The sequence below is a fragment of the Hyperoodon ampullatus genome, assembly GCF_949752795.1.
Source record: "Hyperoodon ampullatus genome assembly, chromosome: 10".
Classification (NCBI taxonomy): Eukaryota; Metazoa; Chordata; class Mammalia; order Artiodactyla; family Ziphiidae; genus Hyperoodon; species Hyperoodon ampullatus.
Window position 1 is genome coordinate 22,050,829 of NC_136923.1, and position 17,600 is coordinate 22,068,428.

Sequence of the window (17,600 nt, forward strand, 5' to 3'; positions counted from 1 at the left end):
TGGATTACTTCCAATTTCATTTTCATCCCATGGTTAACGAGAGTGAAATTTTGCATCATGAATGGTTTAGACCCTCTGTCAACTTGGGGATGACTTTGCTCTGGAGGGAACTTCTACTTTAAAACTATATTATGTTAACTAATGTATGGCTAGTTAATAAGTGTAGAATTCTGTAGCTTCCTCCCCTCCCCTCTGGATGTGTTTGGCTGTCTACCGCTTGCCTGAAAATGCAGGCGACATTGTAAAAACCCCATAATTTTGCTACTGGAAATCTGCATCATTTCAACATTAAAATGCTAATGGCTTCCTGTCTTTTTTGTTTTTTAAAATAGGTCTTCCAAGCTAAGATAATTTTTTGGAACTGCAGAATTAGTCCTAGCTACCAATGGGAATTTGGAGTCACTCTGAAATACATCCTGGAATAATTGTGTTTGACTGGAACCAAATCTTATGAAGTCTCCAAGGTAAAATGATTTTAACACATACCTAGAGATGATATCTTTATGAAGCATAAAGAATTTAGCCAAACTGAGTATCTTAGAGTTGATGATCCTTTATAAAGGCCTTCTTTTTATGTTGAATTTTTGGGAATTTGGGGAGTTTAAAAAATTTTAGCTCTCATCTTTGAAATTATTTCAGTTTGTAAAGCAGTGTTTCAGCTATTCAGCAGGGTAAATGGTGATATTTTTAAGGTAAACCAATTTTGTTTTACATTTGGGCAAAATTGTTCAATGTAGAAGAAATTGAGGTATCACAGTAGATGTAGTAGGGTGAGAAATCCTTTTACTGGCGGAGGGGGTCCTAGATTATTGAATGAAATAAAGAATCATTGCTCAATAGCTGCCCACTTATCTGTAGGCATTTCTCTGGGGAATCATAGCTATTGTTAAGTAAATACTTAACTTATAAATACTTTAGGCACTGGGAACTTGTAACTATTCACCCCGCACCGGTACATAGAATTGTTCATGAAGAAGAAGTTAGATCAGGAATGATCGCCTGAGATTTGGAACAGTGGCCCTTGAGACTTTGGATTTGGGGTTTGCTGTTGGGATCCAACCAGGAAAACAGAAACCATCCTGATAATGTGGAACAGAGGGAAGTGAATTCAGGGAACTGCTTACACATGTGATGGGAGAGTCAGAGACGTTAAGCAGAAGATACAGAGGCAGCGCAGAGATCGGCTACAGCAGGAAGCTTCTGCCATCCTGAGCCTGGTGGGACATAGGAAGGCAGCAGTACTGCTGGCCAGTGCTTAAGGGAAGGGACCTTCAGCGGAGCTGGATCCATAGTGGGCCCTTCTCTTGGAAATTGACACTGTGGAGGAGAAATGGCCACTCCGTAGAACCTACCAAGACAGAGAAGGTGGGGAGAAATACCCTGCCCTTTCCCTTCCACCCCCCAGGCTCCAGCCAGGGTCTCCTATTGGTTAAGCCCAGCCAGGAGCCAGGTGATTCAGGAGGCTGGGAAATGCAGTGTATAGGTGTTACCCAGGGGAAGGGGAAAGAATGGTTCTGAGGGCAAAACAGGCCCAGGCTGGCCTAGAGTTTATATTTGAAACCTCTTCCCATGACATTTTAATGAGCATGGCACAGGCTTTTCTGCCTCAGAGGATGAGTCTTCTCTTGAGGCTGATTCTCACAGCCCCACCAAGTAAATTATGCCTATGCCCTGGAATCTTCTGTCTGAAGATGGACAGTAGTGGACTGTGATGCACTGCCCAGAACCCCCTTCAGGAATGAAGGATTTATTCCCTCAACTGTTGGAAGTATTACAGAAGATGGCCTACAGCTTCTTTGAATTGTCCTCAGTTCAAAGAGCCTCCTTCTTGCTGGGGGACTCGCCCAACGATCCAGTGGTTAAGACTCCATGCTTCCAGTGCAGGGGCCGCAGGTTCGATCCCTGGTCAGGGAACTGAGATCCCACATGCCACGTGGTGTGGCCAAAAACAAAGAAACAAACAAAACAAAACAAAGAGCCTCCTTGCTGAAGATTTAAGATTTTCCCTTATGTCCAAGTATAAAGGCCTGGCCCCTCACTCCAACTTGGTACCGCAGAGAAGGGGCGTCTCAGCTTTGGAACTGTCCCTAGGGTTATCTGAGGCTGTTTCCTCCTCCTGTCCTGCCTTCTTCTCGCCCCTTCCCTTCCACAGGTGATTCTCCCTAGAGCATCCTTTAAATAACCCCCTGCTCATCAATTTCCATCTCACAGTTGGCTTCCCAGGGTAACCAACCTTTGAGACTCAGATCATCTCAGACACACTCTCCAGATTTGGTAAACTCCATTCAGACAAGTTTAGGTGATGCAGTGACTGATAAACACATGGAAACTGAATTTCACTTTTACTTTAGGTGGGAGGGCTTATAGCTCACCTGAAAGACCTAGTCTGAATTTAGAGACTCTAAATTCGGCGGGGCACTGTGCTTAGAGGGAGGGGAGCCAACCCACCAAGCAGGAAAAAGTGGAGGATAGAAAAGTTAAGAAGCCAGTAGGACACCCGTTGTTTTAAACTGTTAAACTTGGCAGGTTGGTTATACAGCAATAGAAAACTAGTGCTCCATTCATCTGACTCTTTGAAATTTTGCTCTTTGGGCCACTAATTGCTACAAACTGGAAACCGGGGTACCTGATCCAGCTTGCAAATGTGTTTTGTTCAGTCTGCACTGTGGTTTTTTTTTTTTTTTTTTAATCTATTTATTTTTATTTTTGGCTGTGTTGGGTCTTCATTGCTGCGTGTGGGCTTTCTCTAGTTGCGGCGAGCAGGGGCTACTCTTCGTTGCGGTGCACGGGCTTCTCATTGTGGTGGCTTCTCTTGTGGCGGAGCGCAGGCTCTAGGCACGCGGGCTTCAGTAGTTGTGGCTCGTGGGCTCTAGAGCACAGGCTCAGTAGTTGTGGCGCACGGGCTTAGTTGCTCCACGGCATGTGGGATCTTCCCGGACCAGGGCTCGAACCCGTGTCCCCTGCATTGGCAGGCAGATTCTTAACGACTGCTCCACCAGGGAAGCTGTGCACTGTGTTTTTAAAACAAAGAAAATGGGGCTTCCCTGGTGGCGCAGTGGTTGAGAGTCCGCCTGCCGATGCAGGGGACGCAGGTTGGTGCCCCGGTCTGGGAGGATCCCACATGCCGCGGAGCAGCTGGGCCCGTGAACCATGGCTGCTGAGCCTGCGCGTCCGGAGCCTGTGCTCCACAACGGGAGAGGCCGTAACAGTGAGAGGCCCACGTACCGCAAAAAAACAAAACAAAAAAACAAAAAAAACAAAGAAAATGGAATTACTTGCCGACATATAAAGTATGTAGACTGCGTATCAGAAAGTGGCTTTTCTTAAAAGTCGTTCCTGGCATCACTTGGAGCAGCTGCTCCTAGACAGGTCTCTACACTCCCTACTGTTCACCAGTGCTTTTGACCCAGGCAGCCTACACATTTATTTGGAGATATTTGAATTTTTGATCCTTGAGTAAGAGGGATAAGCCTTTGTAACAATTAGATCAATAACTGATATTGGGGTTAACAGCTGAAATTTTAAAACATTATCGGTGAGATAGAGCACCTCATTCAAAAATTCAGCAAATACGGAATTCTGGACCTACATGCTTTCCCTGTTAGTAGTAAATTAATAATCAATTTCCTGAAGTGAAAATATAATTAAACAATAGCACCTCAAGCTCACATAAGCTTACGTGTATATTCTTTGCCACCTTTCAAACTGATCCTAGGGTTTCTACTTACCATGTGTGTGTACCGAGGTGGGGGAGACAGAAGACATGCTTTGTAAAATTAAGGCATGTGCAGGCCCTTCAGAGCAAAGAGACCCTCTGTTTCCATGTCAGTTTAAAATGTTCAGGGTTTCCAAGGCAAGGGGTAAAAAGATGTCAAGCTTTGAGTCCCTTTTAACACCGTGCTCTTCAAAGATAATCTTAGAATCTTGTCTTACTGTGGTTGCTTCAAAGGCAGATTGAGCCTCAAATCAGGGAGCAATACGAGATCTTTCAACAAGATCTATTTGACTGACTTGTGAGAGGCCACAACCTACTTCCCACAGTGTGATGTGGGCACCAGGTCCCCAAGGCTGTGCCTTCCCTTGAGCATGGACTCACGGTTCTGGTTGAGGCACTGTGCGGCTCACAGCCATGGGGTGGCTAGACCTTTTCTTCCAGGATTTCCTCAGAAGCTTTGCCTCTAGTGTTACCCAAACAGGGATCCATCCCCATGGGCCATGTCTTTATTGTCTGCCCATGAGTGTTTATACATCTTGTGTATATGAAAAGGGGGTTCCTTTGATCCTCTATGGTGGATCTTTTTTTTTTTTTTTTTTTTTTTGCGGCACGCGGGCCTCTCACTGCTGTGGCCTCTCCCGTTGTGGAGCACAGGCTCCGGACGCGCAGGCCCAGCGGCCATGGCTCACGGGCCCAGCCGCTCCGCGGCACATGGGATCTTCCCGGACCGGGGCACGAACCCATGTCCCCTGCCTCGGCAGGTGGACTCCCAACCACTGTGCCACCAGGGAAGCCCTATGGTGGATCTTTTATCCTAAATACCATGAGACATGTGCCAGGCAGAGCCTAGTATCACTAGAGTTTCAAACGCCAAGAGCTCTGACTCTTGCTTGAAAAAGTTAATTAAAAAATAAATAAATAAATAAAAGTTAATCAAGTGCTATCTAATTTCCCTATAATATCAAAAAGGGCAGAACGTTAGGGAGGGGGGTGGAATGCACACTGGCTATTTTCTTTTTACTTACTCTTTTTTGGGGGGAGGGGTTGTTTTAGAATAGACCACACAAGCATATCTGTGAACTGAATTGTCTTTGAGCAACTGTCTGGGTATTGTCCATTCATATGAGGTGAAGTTTATTTTCCCAGGTTTATTGAGATGTAATTGACACATAACACTGTGTATGTTTAAGGTGTACAATGTGTTGATTTAATGTTTGTCAATTGCAAAATGATTCTCAGCATAGTATCAGCTACCACCTTCCTACTATCACATAGTTACCTTTGTTTTTATTTTTTTGGTGGTGAGAACATTTTTCTTAGCAACATTCAAGTATATGATATAGTATTATTAACTATAATCACCATGCTATACATTAGATCCCCAAACTTGTTAATCATGTAACTGAAATATTTGACCTTTGACTAATATCTACCCATTTCCCTCACCCTCAACCCTTGGTAACCACCATGCTACTTAACCTGTTTCTGTGAGTTTGTCTTTTTTAGATTCCACATGTAAGTGAGATCATACAGTATTTGTCTTTATCTCACTTATTTCACTTAGGAGTAATGCCCTCAAGGTCCATCTAAAATTTTGTATATGGCAGGATTGCCTTTTTTCTCATTGCTGAATAACATTTCATCATATCTATCTCACATCTTCTTTATCCATTTATCTGTTGATATCTATATGAAGTTGTTCCTATATTCACCTGTACTTGTTCATATTCCCATCAAACTTTGAGATTGGATTAATAAACTATTCAGCCAGTCTTCTAGGCAGAGGGCATTAATAAACAGTCAGAGAAACCAGGGGAAATCTCTCGAGCCAGGTGTGAAAATTTCTGTGGTTTCTTTCAGATGAGGAAACCACATATCTTCTATTTGAATCCAGCTCTAAGTATGTCGCTTTTTAAATTTCATGCTATAAAATAGTATATAACCCCCATGTTCTATCAGGGCCACTCAGGCTACTCTCTAGGGATTCATAAATAGACTTCTCACCAAGGCATGTAGCTAACTTGGAAAACTTTTACACAGGGAGATTAGCTCAGTGCTTTGTGACCACCTAGAGGGGTGGGAGAGGGAGGGTGGGAGGGAGACGCAAGAGGGAGGGGATACGGGGATATACGTACGCATATAGCTGATTCACTTTGTTATACAGCAGAAACTAACACAACTGTAAAGCAATTATACTCCAATAAAGACGTTAAAAAAAAAGGTATTTATTGAAAATTGAGTGAATGCACAGTGCAAATAAGGTTTGATTGGCCTTCAGTTTCCTTGTGGGGGAAGAAGTCCATAGTTGAGCATCTTCCCCTGCTTTCCCCACCTTCTCAGGATGGTGTTTGCTGAAAAGCCTTGTGTCACTCAGCCCTCACTAACTGCGTCCTGCTTTCTTTCCAGGATGAGAGTCTGTGCTAGGTCAGTCTTGCTGTCTCACTGGCTCTTTCTGGCCTATGTGTTAATGGTGTGCTGTAAGCTGATGTCCGCCTCCAGCCAGCACCTCCGGGGACACGCAGGTAAGCCCTTTAAGCTCGTTACGTGCCACTGAGATCAATTAATAAAACCCTTTCAAACAGCAAAGCCCACATTTTATTTTATTATTTTTAAAATTTTTAAATTTAATTAATTTATTTTTGGCTGTGTTGGGTCTTCGTTGCTGCGTGCGGGCTTTCTCTAGTTGCGGTGAGCAGGGAACTACCCTTTATTGCGGTGTGCGGGCTTCTCATTGTGGTGGCTTCTCTTGTTGTGGAGCACGGGCTCTAGGTGCATGTACTTCAGTAGTTGTGACACGTGGGCTCAGTAGTTGTGGCTCGCAGTCTCTAGAGCACAGGCTCATTAGTTGTGGCATACGGGCTTAGTTGCTCCGTGGCATGTGGGATCTTTCCCGACCAGGACTGTATCTCGTGTCCCCTGCATTGGCAGGTGGATTCTTAACCATTGTGCCACCAGGAAAGCCCCCTAAGCCCACATTTTAGACACAGGTAATTGACAAAAGCTTTTGATGGTGTGCAACTAACCAGAGGAAGCATGAAATACAACAGGGTAAAGCAGTTTAATGGTTTGATGCTTAAAGAGTGTTGTTCCGGACATCTATCTAAAATGTTCTCCAGGTTTTTCCTTTTTTACCTTCTCGTTTCCTGAGTACACTTCCATTTTTTCAGTGATTTTTCTCAAAGAATCCTGGAAAACCAGCAGCACTTTGTGATTATATACTCCAGCTTCCTTTGAAGGCAGAACATCTTCATTAATAAACTTAAATGAACACTTCCAGGGCTATAGTGAAGGGAGCTTTCAGATAATTTTAAGACCCCCTTAAGAAAAGATGGTGAATGATTGAAAAAGAAGAGAGGAAGAAAAGAAAAAAAAAGCAGTGGTAACTTTTACTCAGGACCTAAAATAGAATGTGTCTGAAGTTTTAGAGCATCATTCTGTTAATTTCTAGTGAGACCCATGGCTGTAGTTACTTATTTCTAAAGAAAGATGAAAATAATCAGTAAAGTACCCGTGTGTGTATGTTCGTGTGTGCTCCGCGTCCCCTTTCCTTGTTACATCTGCATTTAAAGTGACACAGACTTGGAAACTCCTCCGAGAATTGTGTTTTCCTGAATAATTCATATTTGTCAGTGGACTTGTTGCCAAGCAATTAATTTGCTGTCTCTGCTTCAGTAATTGGAGGTGTGGCAGTGCCAGGCATGCTTTGACTTTTTAGTGAGAGAGTGAAGCTTGAACCCTAAACTATGTGTGCGTCAGAATTGTAAAGTCTCTCTCCAAGAAAGTATGTAGAGAAGTTTGTTAGTTATCCTTACCCTCAGATATACAGCAGGTGAAGCTCTCTACTTAGTTATTCTGATAATTTAAGGTTAAGACTTAATTTTAGGGTTAAGTTTTTTTTTTTAAATAAAGTTATTTGTTTATTTTTGGCTGCATTGGTTGTTCGTTGCCGACGCAGGCTTTCTTTAGTTGCAGCGAGTGGGGGCTACTCTTCATTGCGGTGCGCGGGCTTCTCATTGCGGTGGCTTCTCTTGTGGCAGAGCGTGGCCTCTAGGTGCGCGGGCTTCAGTAATTGTGGCCCGTGGGCTCAGTAGTTGTGGCACACGGGCTCAGTTGCTCCATGGCATGTGGGATCTTCCTGGACTAGGGCTCGAACCTGTGTCCTCTGCATTGGCAGGTGGATTCTTAACCACTGTACCACCAGGGAAGTCCTAGGCTTAAGTTTTTAAACTCTCTATGACTCAATTGTCCTTAAGCAATAGTTTCAAGAAGACAAGAAAATTAATGATTGAAATTTTAATGAATCAGCATAAAATCAATACCATTTGGCCGCTGTGAAAGTGCCCAGGCTAGTTGGTTATTGTGCTGTGTATATTTTGATGAGCTTGCTGTCAAGGATAGAGCATTTGAAGTCACCCGGCTTATCTGTTTGATACACATCTCGTTTCTTGGGTGCAGGTAGAGAGTCAGGCTAGTAAAGAAGCAAAGCATTTCGGGGTGGGGGGTTATCACCAGCACATTTCCAGATGTCAGAGAGATTATGATGAAAAATGATTAAACTTGGAGGAAACAGGGGACATGACTGAAACTTCAATTTTTCTTTCTTTTCAATATTCATTTATTAAAGGCATTATACTTTGGTTTTTTTTCTTCCAGGTTAGATTACTTATTTTTATCACCCCTCCACACCCAAGATATACACACTGGTAGTCTTTTTTTTTCTTCTTTTTAAAAAATTTTTATTGGAATATAGTTGATTTACAATGTTGTGTTAGTTTCAGGTGTACAGCAAAGTGAATCTGTTATACATATACATATATCCATTCTTTTTTTAGATTCTTTTCCCATACTGGCTATTACAGAGTGTTGGGTAGAGTTCCCTGTGCTATACAGCAGGTTATTGTTAGTTACCTATTTTTTTATTAGTTATCTGTTTTATACATATTAGTGTATATATGTCAATCCCAATCTCCCAATTTATCCCACCAGCCCCCCACCCCCCGACACTGGTAGTCTTTATGCGAACCTTCACTTTTAAATCTTTGTGGCAATCCTGATTTCATACCATAACCCTTTAAATTTGGAAAACGTGGAACTGTAGGGATAAATCTAAATTAAGATTAGAATCGTGTACACAAGAGATGCAGTGTCTTCCGTATAAGCAAAGACTCGCCTGCAACAGGGAGGGTGAGAAGTCTGAGCAAAGCCTTGGCAAGTTTTGCTCAAGAAATGAAATTTTCATCCTAGAATTTCTAGATGATTTTATTTGGATTCTCAGCCCATTTTTGGTTTCTTTTTGTCTTTTGGGGGATTCTTCCTGCTTTCGTTTTTGGAACTGAAGTCCTTCTCACCCCTTATCTTAACAACCATCAGAGCAATCAGGATTGGTTCCTGCCCACAGGGGCTCTGTTCTCTCACTGGGGCTGCAGGCTGCATGAAGAACCATCTTCACAGAAGTGCAGACATGCCTCGTTTTATTGAAGTACAGGCATGCCTCATTTTATTGCACTTAGCTTCTTTCTTAAACTTTGCAGATCTTGCATTTTTTACAAATCCAGCATCTTTTGGTGCCATTTTTCCAACAGCATTTGCTCCCTTCATGTCTCTGTGTCACATTTTGGTGATCTTCGCAATATTTCAAACTTTTCCATTTTTGCTCTATTCGTTGTGGTGATCTGTGATCCGTGATCTTTGATGTGACCCTTGCAAAAAGATTATGGCTCATTGAAGTTTCAGATGATGGGTAGCATTTACAGCTATGAAGTATTTTAAAATTAAGGTATGTGTATTGTTTTTTCAGACATAATCCTATTGCATGCTTAATTGACTACAGTATAGTGTAAACATAACTTTTATATGCACTAGGAAACCAAAAAATTCATGTCTTGCTTTATTGCGATATTCACTTTATTGCATGGGTCTGGAATCAAATTGGCAAAATCCCTGAGGCCTGCCTGTACCCTTTGCATAACCACAGATGAGGGCTTCTGAATCCTACTGTGAAGTCTTATTCCCTTGTGGGTTTCTTAAGCTGTGTCCTTGATGCCTGGAATATAATGGGTGCTAAATGAATATTTATTAATAGGCTGATTTTGCCCATTTGTCACCCTGTGATCAATTACGTAGTTTTCTCCTGGTGGTAAAAATTCCAGAAAATAATAGGCAGGTGTGAAAAGATAGGCTTTTAACTTTTTGTTGACTATTAGGGTTCTCCAGAGAAACAGAACCAACACAACTAGTTTATTATTGATATAAGGTATTGGCTCACACAGCTATGGAGGTTGAGAAGTCTCATGACCTGCAGTCTGCAAGCTGGAGACCCAGGAAAACCAATGATGTGGTTCAAAGGCCTGGGAGCCAGAGAGGCAATGGTGTAGATTCCAGCCTGAGTCTGAAGGCCTGAGGTCCAGGAGCACAGAGGGCAGGAGGTGGTCAATGTCCCAGCTCAACAATCAGGCAAAGAACAAATTCAACCTTCTTCTGCTTTTTTGTTCTATTCAAGTCCTCAAGGGATTGGATGAGGCTCACCCACAATGGGGAGGGCCATTGGCTTCACTCAGCCCCCAGCTCCAATGCTAACCTCTCCAGAAACACCTTCACAGACACATACAGAAATAATGTTTAAGCAGATATCTGGGTGTCCCCTGGCCCAGCCACATTGTTAATTTCATATAGCCTTCTAGGTATTGTTTTTTGTAGTCATCTATATTTTATATATTTTCTATACTATTTTAGATTTTATGTATCCATACACCTATCCTTCTAGAAAAAGGCATGTATATACCAGTATGTGTGTATGCACAGATGTCTCTTTGTGCACCCTGGTTTTTTTTTTTTTTTTTTTTTTTTTTTTTTTTTTTGCGGTACGCGGGCCTCTCACTATTGCAGCCTCTCCCGTTGCGGAGCACAGGCTCCGGACGCGCAGGCTTAGTGGCCACGGCTCACGGGCCCAGCCGCTCCGCGGCATGTGGGATCTCCCCGGACCAGGGCATGAACCTGTGTCCCTTGCATCAGCAGGCGGACTCTCAACTACTATGCCACCAGGGAAGCCCTGTGCACCCTGTTTTGTACCTTGATTTTTTTCCCCATTTAACAATAAAGTTTAGAGGTCTTTTTCATGTGAGTGCGTGCAGATCTATATCACTCTCTGTAACATTGCATAGTCATCTATTGTATGGATGTGCCATAAGTTATTTGATCACTCCCAATTTTGGTGGACATATAGCTTGTTACCATATTTGTACAAATATATATGTCCTGAATTCAGATGAATTCCTAATAGTGAAATTGCTGAATTAAAGTGCATGTAAATGTATGGGAGTAGGCTAATTTCTGTGACACATAGACCAAGTAAATATACATAATGGCTTAAATAAAAGAAATTGTATTTCTTGCTCATGAGTGCTGGGTGGGTAATATGTCAGCTGGATGTTCTCCTCTACTGTGGTCTTTTTGGAACCACAGTGGATGGAAGTTCTACTGTTTTCAACCCGTGGCCTTAAAGGTTGTTCTAGAATGGTCTTCATTCCAACCAGCTGGAAGGGAAATGGGCATGGATGATACACCTGGGAGGTGTTGATGAACGCGGTTAGATGCTGACTGCATCCCTTGAATTGTCCTGCCATTGGCTGCAGCTGAGGCCCATGGCCACACCTTACTGCCTGGGCTGCTGGGAAACATACCCTAGCTGTGGGCCCAGTTCAAAGAGAAGACAGTGATTTTTGGTGAGTATCCTGCAGCCTTTGACACAACACATTAAGGTTTTAATAGTGCAAAGTGCCCTCCCAAACTTCTGGACTTAGTTATACTTACACCAGCAGTAATAGTATGATAACTCCTGTTTCCCCAGACCCTCTTCAACTCTGGGTGCTATCACGTCTTACTGTTTTGTAAATATGGTAATGAAAACTGCTGTTGGATTGTCTTGTCTTGCAACTCTTTTTTTTTTTTTTTTTGCGGTACGCGGGCCTCTCACTGTTATGGCCTCTCCCGTTGCGGAGCACAGGCTCCGGACGCGCAGGCTCGGTGGCCATGGCTCATGGGCACAGCCGCTCCGCGACATGTGGGATCTTCCCGGACGGGGGCACGAACCCATGTCCCCTGCATCGGCAGGCAGACTCTCAACCACTGCGCCACCAGGGAGGCCCTTGCAACTCTTTTTGACTAAGTACTCAGTGTGCTGGGGGACTATTTGTATTTGTTCTTCTTTGCACTATCTTATCCTTTATCCGTTTTTGTCTTGGCTCTATTGATTGTTTACTTGTCGATTTGTGAAAGCTCTTTGAAAATTGAGGACACCCGAGTACTTTGACCATCATTTTCTTGTTTCTTCCTGCTTTTTCTTTGCCCACTACTCCCGTTCTAGCAAGGCTATGTATTCCAGCAGGCTGTGTGAGTGTGTGTGTGTGTGTGTGTGTGTGAGTGAGGGGTGGGGAGAGAGATGGACAGAGAGGGAAATGGCGGTGGGAGGGAGGTGTTGTACATTTCTCTGACGACCTTGCAGTGGCCACGTGGAGTTTCTTCCCAGAATTGCGCTCAGCTGGTGACAAAGTCAAGGGTCAGACCTGAGAAACTCTGGTCAGATTTTTGGGTGTATCTGAAACAGCCTGAGAGCGGGAGCAAGTTGCAGAGAGTTAACTGAAGAAGCCTCTGTGCGGTGTCCAGAAGGACCCCTGACACCATCCCAAGAGTTTGCGGTTCATGCTGGCCAATTAAGGAACTGTGTCCCTAGGAAACCCTAGTTAAAAGTTTTTTGGATGCCTTTAATGGCTCAGATTAGGAGAGTGGCTTGTTGATGGCTGTGTACGAACAAGGAGATATTTCACAATCCCATCTCCACCCATACCTCTAAGACAGAGAGGGAGGGGAAGAATGTGGGACACCACCCCTAATCTGGGCAGATCGGATGGGGTATTGTTAGGTGTGGACCGAAGTTTCATTTTAGTTCAAGTGTAAGAAACGAAAACACTCCTAATTTTCACAGCGTTGGTGGTAGGAATTTTTCTTTAAGGCACATGGCATTGATAATCTTTCACAAGAGTCCAGAGGTAGTATCTTTAAGGAATTAGGAAACACAAAAGGCCACGTTGTTGCTTTTAAAATTCTACCTGACATAATAATTGAGTAGGAGACATGGGCTTCTGTAGCCCCGATCTGTAGGAAAGGTATGAGAGCCATTTGGTAGGTTAGTTTCTTTTAAAAGGAATCCAGAGTTAACTCTATTAACTCTAGTATTTCTTCAACTAGCAATTTGTCCTTTTGTTCCGTCTCGCCCCTCCCCAGCCCCATATGTAACATCATTTCCCCACAAGAAGGCAACACAGGTAATGCAGTGGAAAGATGCTGATAGGTTCAGAAACTTGAGAGTCATTTGAAATTAATTGGCTGGTTACATGATGAGTTTAGAACACAAAACACCCTATATCCTGGAGATTTATCCCTGGGAATATTTGGACACTTCAAAAATTTAAAATTTCCCCTTTGAAAACAGAAGCATAGCTACTTTTCCATTATAGCTGAGAGACTTGGGAACTGGCGTGCTGCTGGTTTACAAGTTCATTTTAATAGTTCCATTTCTGCAGAGAGCTTTAAGTATGACTGGTTTGGGGTGTTTTCATTCCAGCAGATGCCATGGTGCCTAGCTGCTATTTAATATACTCTGTTTTGGTGTAAAATCTCTTATTTAATATATTCTGTCCAAAGTATTAAGGGCCCAAGAAACTGGAGCACAACTGAGAATGAGGCAGCAAAGCATAGGGGGTCTGGAGTCAAACATAACCCTGGTTATGCCACATCCCAGCTGTGTGACCTTATCCAGGTCACATAACCTCTCTGAATTTGCTTCATTATCTGTAAAAATAGATTGATGTACATGCCTACCTTATGGGGTTATTGGAATGATTAGCTAAGAAAGTAGGTGAAGGGATTAGTACATAGTAAACACTCAATAAATGGTAGCTATTTTCATATTTAGAGGCATCCAAAATGAAAAGGAGTCTGGAAATTTTCAAGGAATGGTTGATGGCTTTGTATGTGTAGGGAGATGTGATCAGTGGCTTAAGGTTTGAAGCTTTATCGTGTAGGAGAGAAAAAGGCTTGTTTTTCATTGTCCTAGAAGCTTACTATAATGAAGAGAATTTCTTTATGAAGACTGGGGTTTCAGCCCAACTTTAAGAAAAAAGATTTCTAACAAACAAGGCTTCAAAAGCTGAAAACAGAGTGACCCAAGGATGCTGAGAGCCCCTTTTCCTCTTGGCCTTCAGCCAGATCTTCTGTAGAGGGGCACCTCACTAACGGGGGGCTGGTGTCAAAAATTGTGACAGGTCTGAGATTTCTTGCAAGCTAACAGGATAGCATGTCCGTTTCCTGGATGCTTGCAGAAGACATGAGATCCCTGGGTCAGAGAAGAAGGATTTATTCTCACTGCACACTAAGCAGCAGGCATCCAGGTTAGCTTACATTCTCCTTTCATACTTGGGCTGGTTACAAAACTTCTTTGGGGATCAGTCTCTTCTTCTGTAAAGTGGGGATAATAAACAATAAAAGTCATCCTTAAAGAGTTGTAATGAGGAGTCAGTTAATACCGGGAAAGTGCTAAGAATTGTGTTTGCGCAGTAAGTGTTTAATAAATGTTAGTCATCTTTATTGAGAACTGCCTTCTCCTTTTGAGGGAATCCCGTCTTATAGAGATTCTGTAATGTTTAAATTTATGGAAATTTAGGTTTTCTGTTTTCTCTGTTATAAATGATATATACAGAATATGAATGTTGGGCTTGTGTGCTTTGGTGCCTTGTGTTGTTTTTAACTTTGGTTAAATTGTATGAAGAGTGCACCTAAGTTTGGGCTCATATTTCTGTCCCCTATAAAGGCTGAATTTTTATAGGAACCCCGCTGATGATTTTGATGGGAATGACTATTTTAGCCCTCATCTTCCTAAGAGAAGAAACTTCTATTTCTTTCCAAGCAATACAGATGGTTTTGAAAAATATTTTGTCTGCATTGCCAGAGTTCTGACACTAGGGGGCAGGCAAGGCTTAGAAGAGCTAAATAGCGAGAAGCAGGACTCTAGCCTGATGCAGCCATTGTCTAACAGAAATGGAGGAGCCACATATGTAATTTTAAATGTTTTATAACCACATTTAAAAAGTAAAAAGAAACACGTAGGTTAATTTTAATAATATATTTTATTTAATCGAATACACCCAAATATGATCATTTCAACCTGTGGCCCAAGCCACATTCTAAGCACTCAATAGCTACATGCAGCCAGAGGCCGGTGTAATCTGTTTAGTACAGGGTAATGAATTGGGTCTTAACATTACTTTCTGAAAGATTAGAGTTATGACTTATTTATATTTTCATGGGTCAATCCTAGGACACAGTGTTTTATCTCCCTTTATTTCACTTAATTTCTTTTCATGTTTTTGGTTTTAGTTCTTTTTATTTTTTTCCTAAATGACTGCATTTAAATTCAGGAAAAGTTCCAGGTAAGTGGGGTTTGTAGCCCTCATAAAGGGTGGGGAAAATGGTTCCATTTCCTAATGAACTGCCCATATGATCATTCTTTGCAAGAGCATATTTTTTTAGGGAGAGAGAAGTAGCAGGATAGTTTGAACGTGTATGTGTGTGTGTTGGTGTGAGGGATGGCTTCAGCCATCAAGACTTTTTAAAATAAATTTATTTCTTTTTGGCTGCATTGGGTCTTTGCCGTGTGCGGGCTTTCTCTAGTTGTGGTGCGCGGGCTTCTCATTGCAGTGGCTTCTCTTGTTGAGGAGCACGGGCTCTAGTCCTGTGTGCTTCAGTAGTTGTGGCATGCAGGCTCACTAGTTGTGGCTCGCGGGCTCTAGAGCGCAGGCTCAGTAGTTGTGGTGCACGGGCTTAGTTGCTCCATGGCATGTGGGATCTTCCCAGACCAGGGCTTGAACCTGTGTCCCTTGCATTGGCAGGCAGACTCTTAACCACTGCGCCACCAGGGAAGTCCAGCCATTAAGTCGTAAAGTTATTCCCTGGAAGCTTACTTTGACCCATAATTGGCGTTTATCCACTGGAGTGAAATCCAGTGGTACAGTTTTAATATGGTTTCTTCCATAACTATTTCTATCTTCCTGCCCGGCCCCCAATGAATGGTTACTTCTTTAACTGTATGGGTATATTTTTACGTAGGCAATTCTACAGGAATAACCTTTATTTTATAAACAAGAAAAAGATTTTGGAACGGGAGAAAAGCCTGTGTTTTGGTAGTGAAGAGGGCATCTATTGTGATGATCTTACTTGATTCTCTATCTGGGGAGTTTTCCACTAAACAACATGGAGGCCCTACCATATCTATGATATATTTGAATCTTGAAGTGTCCAAGGTGGAGCCCAGTCAACTATATTATTTAATAGTTGCCTGGTGAGTATCAGAACCACTGATTCAGAAGAACAAAAAATCAGGTTTGACTCAAGCTCTTGTTAAGCTACAGTTTGATTCCGGTGGTGATGCGTCTCCATTTCATTCTCACTATATGTTGCCAGGCCGAGCAGAGGTGTGTTTTCTCCCTCTAACGGTGACCTCTGTATCCACCTCTTTGGAAGGACTGTGAAAATGATTGGTCATTTTGCACTGGCAGGGCTGCTCCTGGATGCTAAAAGCTTGTAGTGTGAGGGATTCCATTGACCTCCCTTGGACCCTACATTATTTTTCTCTAGTTCCATCTTGATAGGCTCGTCTTATTCTCGATGTTTCACAAGAAGGGAAAGGAACAGATTATATGAGGTGTTAAATATTTGACTTCTCATCTCCTTGCCTGCAAGTTCAAGCCCCGGTGCCACCGTCAAGGTCAGCTTTGCAAAATATCTGACAAATGAGTGTGCTTCCCATTCTTTTTCGTGGGAAGGAAGGGTTGTTTCACTGACAGGAGAGTAAAGAATTTCAGTTCCTTAAATGAGCTTGTGAGACACCCTATGTGGCAGAGCAGGCTTTCTCTCCTGCCCCTTTTTGTGTCTTTGAGGCAGAAGAGGCAACCCATGGCCTTGGAAGAGTTCTCTGGGTAGTTAGGGAAAAGATTCTCCTTACCCTTGAGAAGAAAGTTCCTCTTTCTTCTTTCAAGCCATGCACTTGAACTTATCTAAACAAAGCCTACAATTTGGGGTTTAAAAAGCCAGGGGTCAGTATATCATCTGTCATCATTATCTGAGGATATAAGAATCTTTTATCCCATATAAGGAAAATAAAATCATTTGGTAAGAAGAATCAGCAGGGGTAAAGATGGCACGGGAAGGAAAAAGAGGTTTTGTGTCTTTCTAGGTGTAGCTTGGATGCTTGAAATATTTTGGCCCATATGGTGGTCTCAGAATAGCACAAGTAATATTATTAATATTAATAATACTAATATTAATTAATATTAATATTATTGAAGGGATATTCAAAAATCCATTAAAAGAGATTAATTCACTCTGAGAAGACTGTGGGTTCAACAGTTAAAAACTTTCCCACACCTTATGCCATGTGCCATTAATGCATATGTTTTAGGGAATGTCTGAAATCAGATAAGAACTATAACCAATTTGAACAGGCTAGGAGGGCCTGAAGGTGGGAGCATCTCGGACTGTGCTTTCTTTTCCTGTTTCTTATCTGTTGTGGAAAGTCAGAAAGGGAAACAGGAGAGAACTTTGTTTCAGGAAAAAAATAATATGGGCACAAAATGAAATAAATGAATAAATCCACCAGCAGGTCATTTTTCTGTAGTTTGTCACTGACTTTGCACAGCTACCTTCTAAAGGGCTGGAAATTAATACCAGCAATCCAGGGAGGGGGTTGGGGACTTGAACAGCTTGAACCTGGCACAGAGTTAAGGTGTGTGTCTTCTTCCCCCAAACCAAACACAGTTGTACGCTTTGCTATTGG

At 42.5% G+C, this 17,600-nt stretch overlaps 1 protein-coding gene across 1 annotated transcript in view; it reads left to right on the plus strand.

The window, feature by feature from the left end:
• Positions 1–385: 385 nt before the first annotated feature.
• Positions 386–17,600, plus strand: part of TAFA4 (TAFA chemokine like family member 4) — a gene marked incomplete at its 3' end in the record, with an annotated part of 123,256 nt that continues 106,041 nt past the window's right edge. Inside the window, exons 1-2 of the mRNA XM_079712579.1 lie at positions 386–464; positions 6,122–6,237. Coding sequence (XP_079568705.1) covers positions 451–464; positions 6,122–6,237 — 130 coding nt within the window. The 5' untranslated portion in view covers positions 386–450. The remainder of the gene's footprint in view (positions 465–6,121; positions 6,238–17,600) is intronic.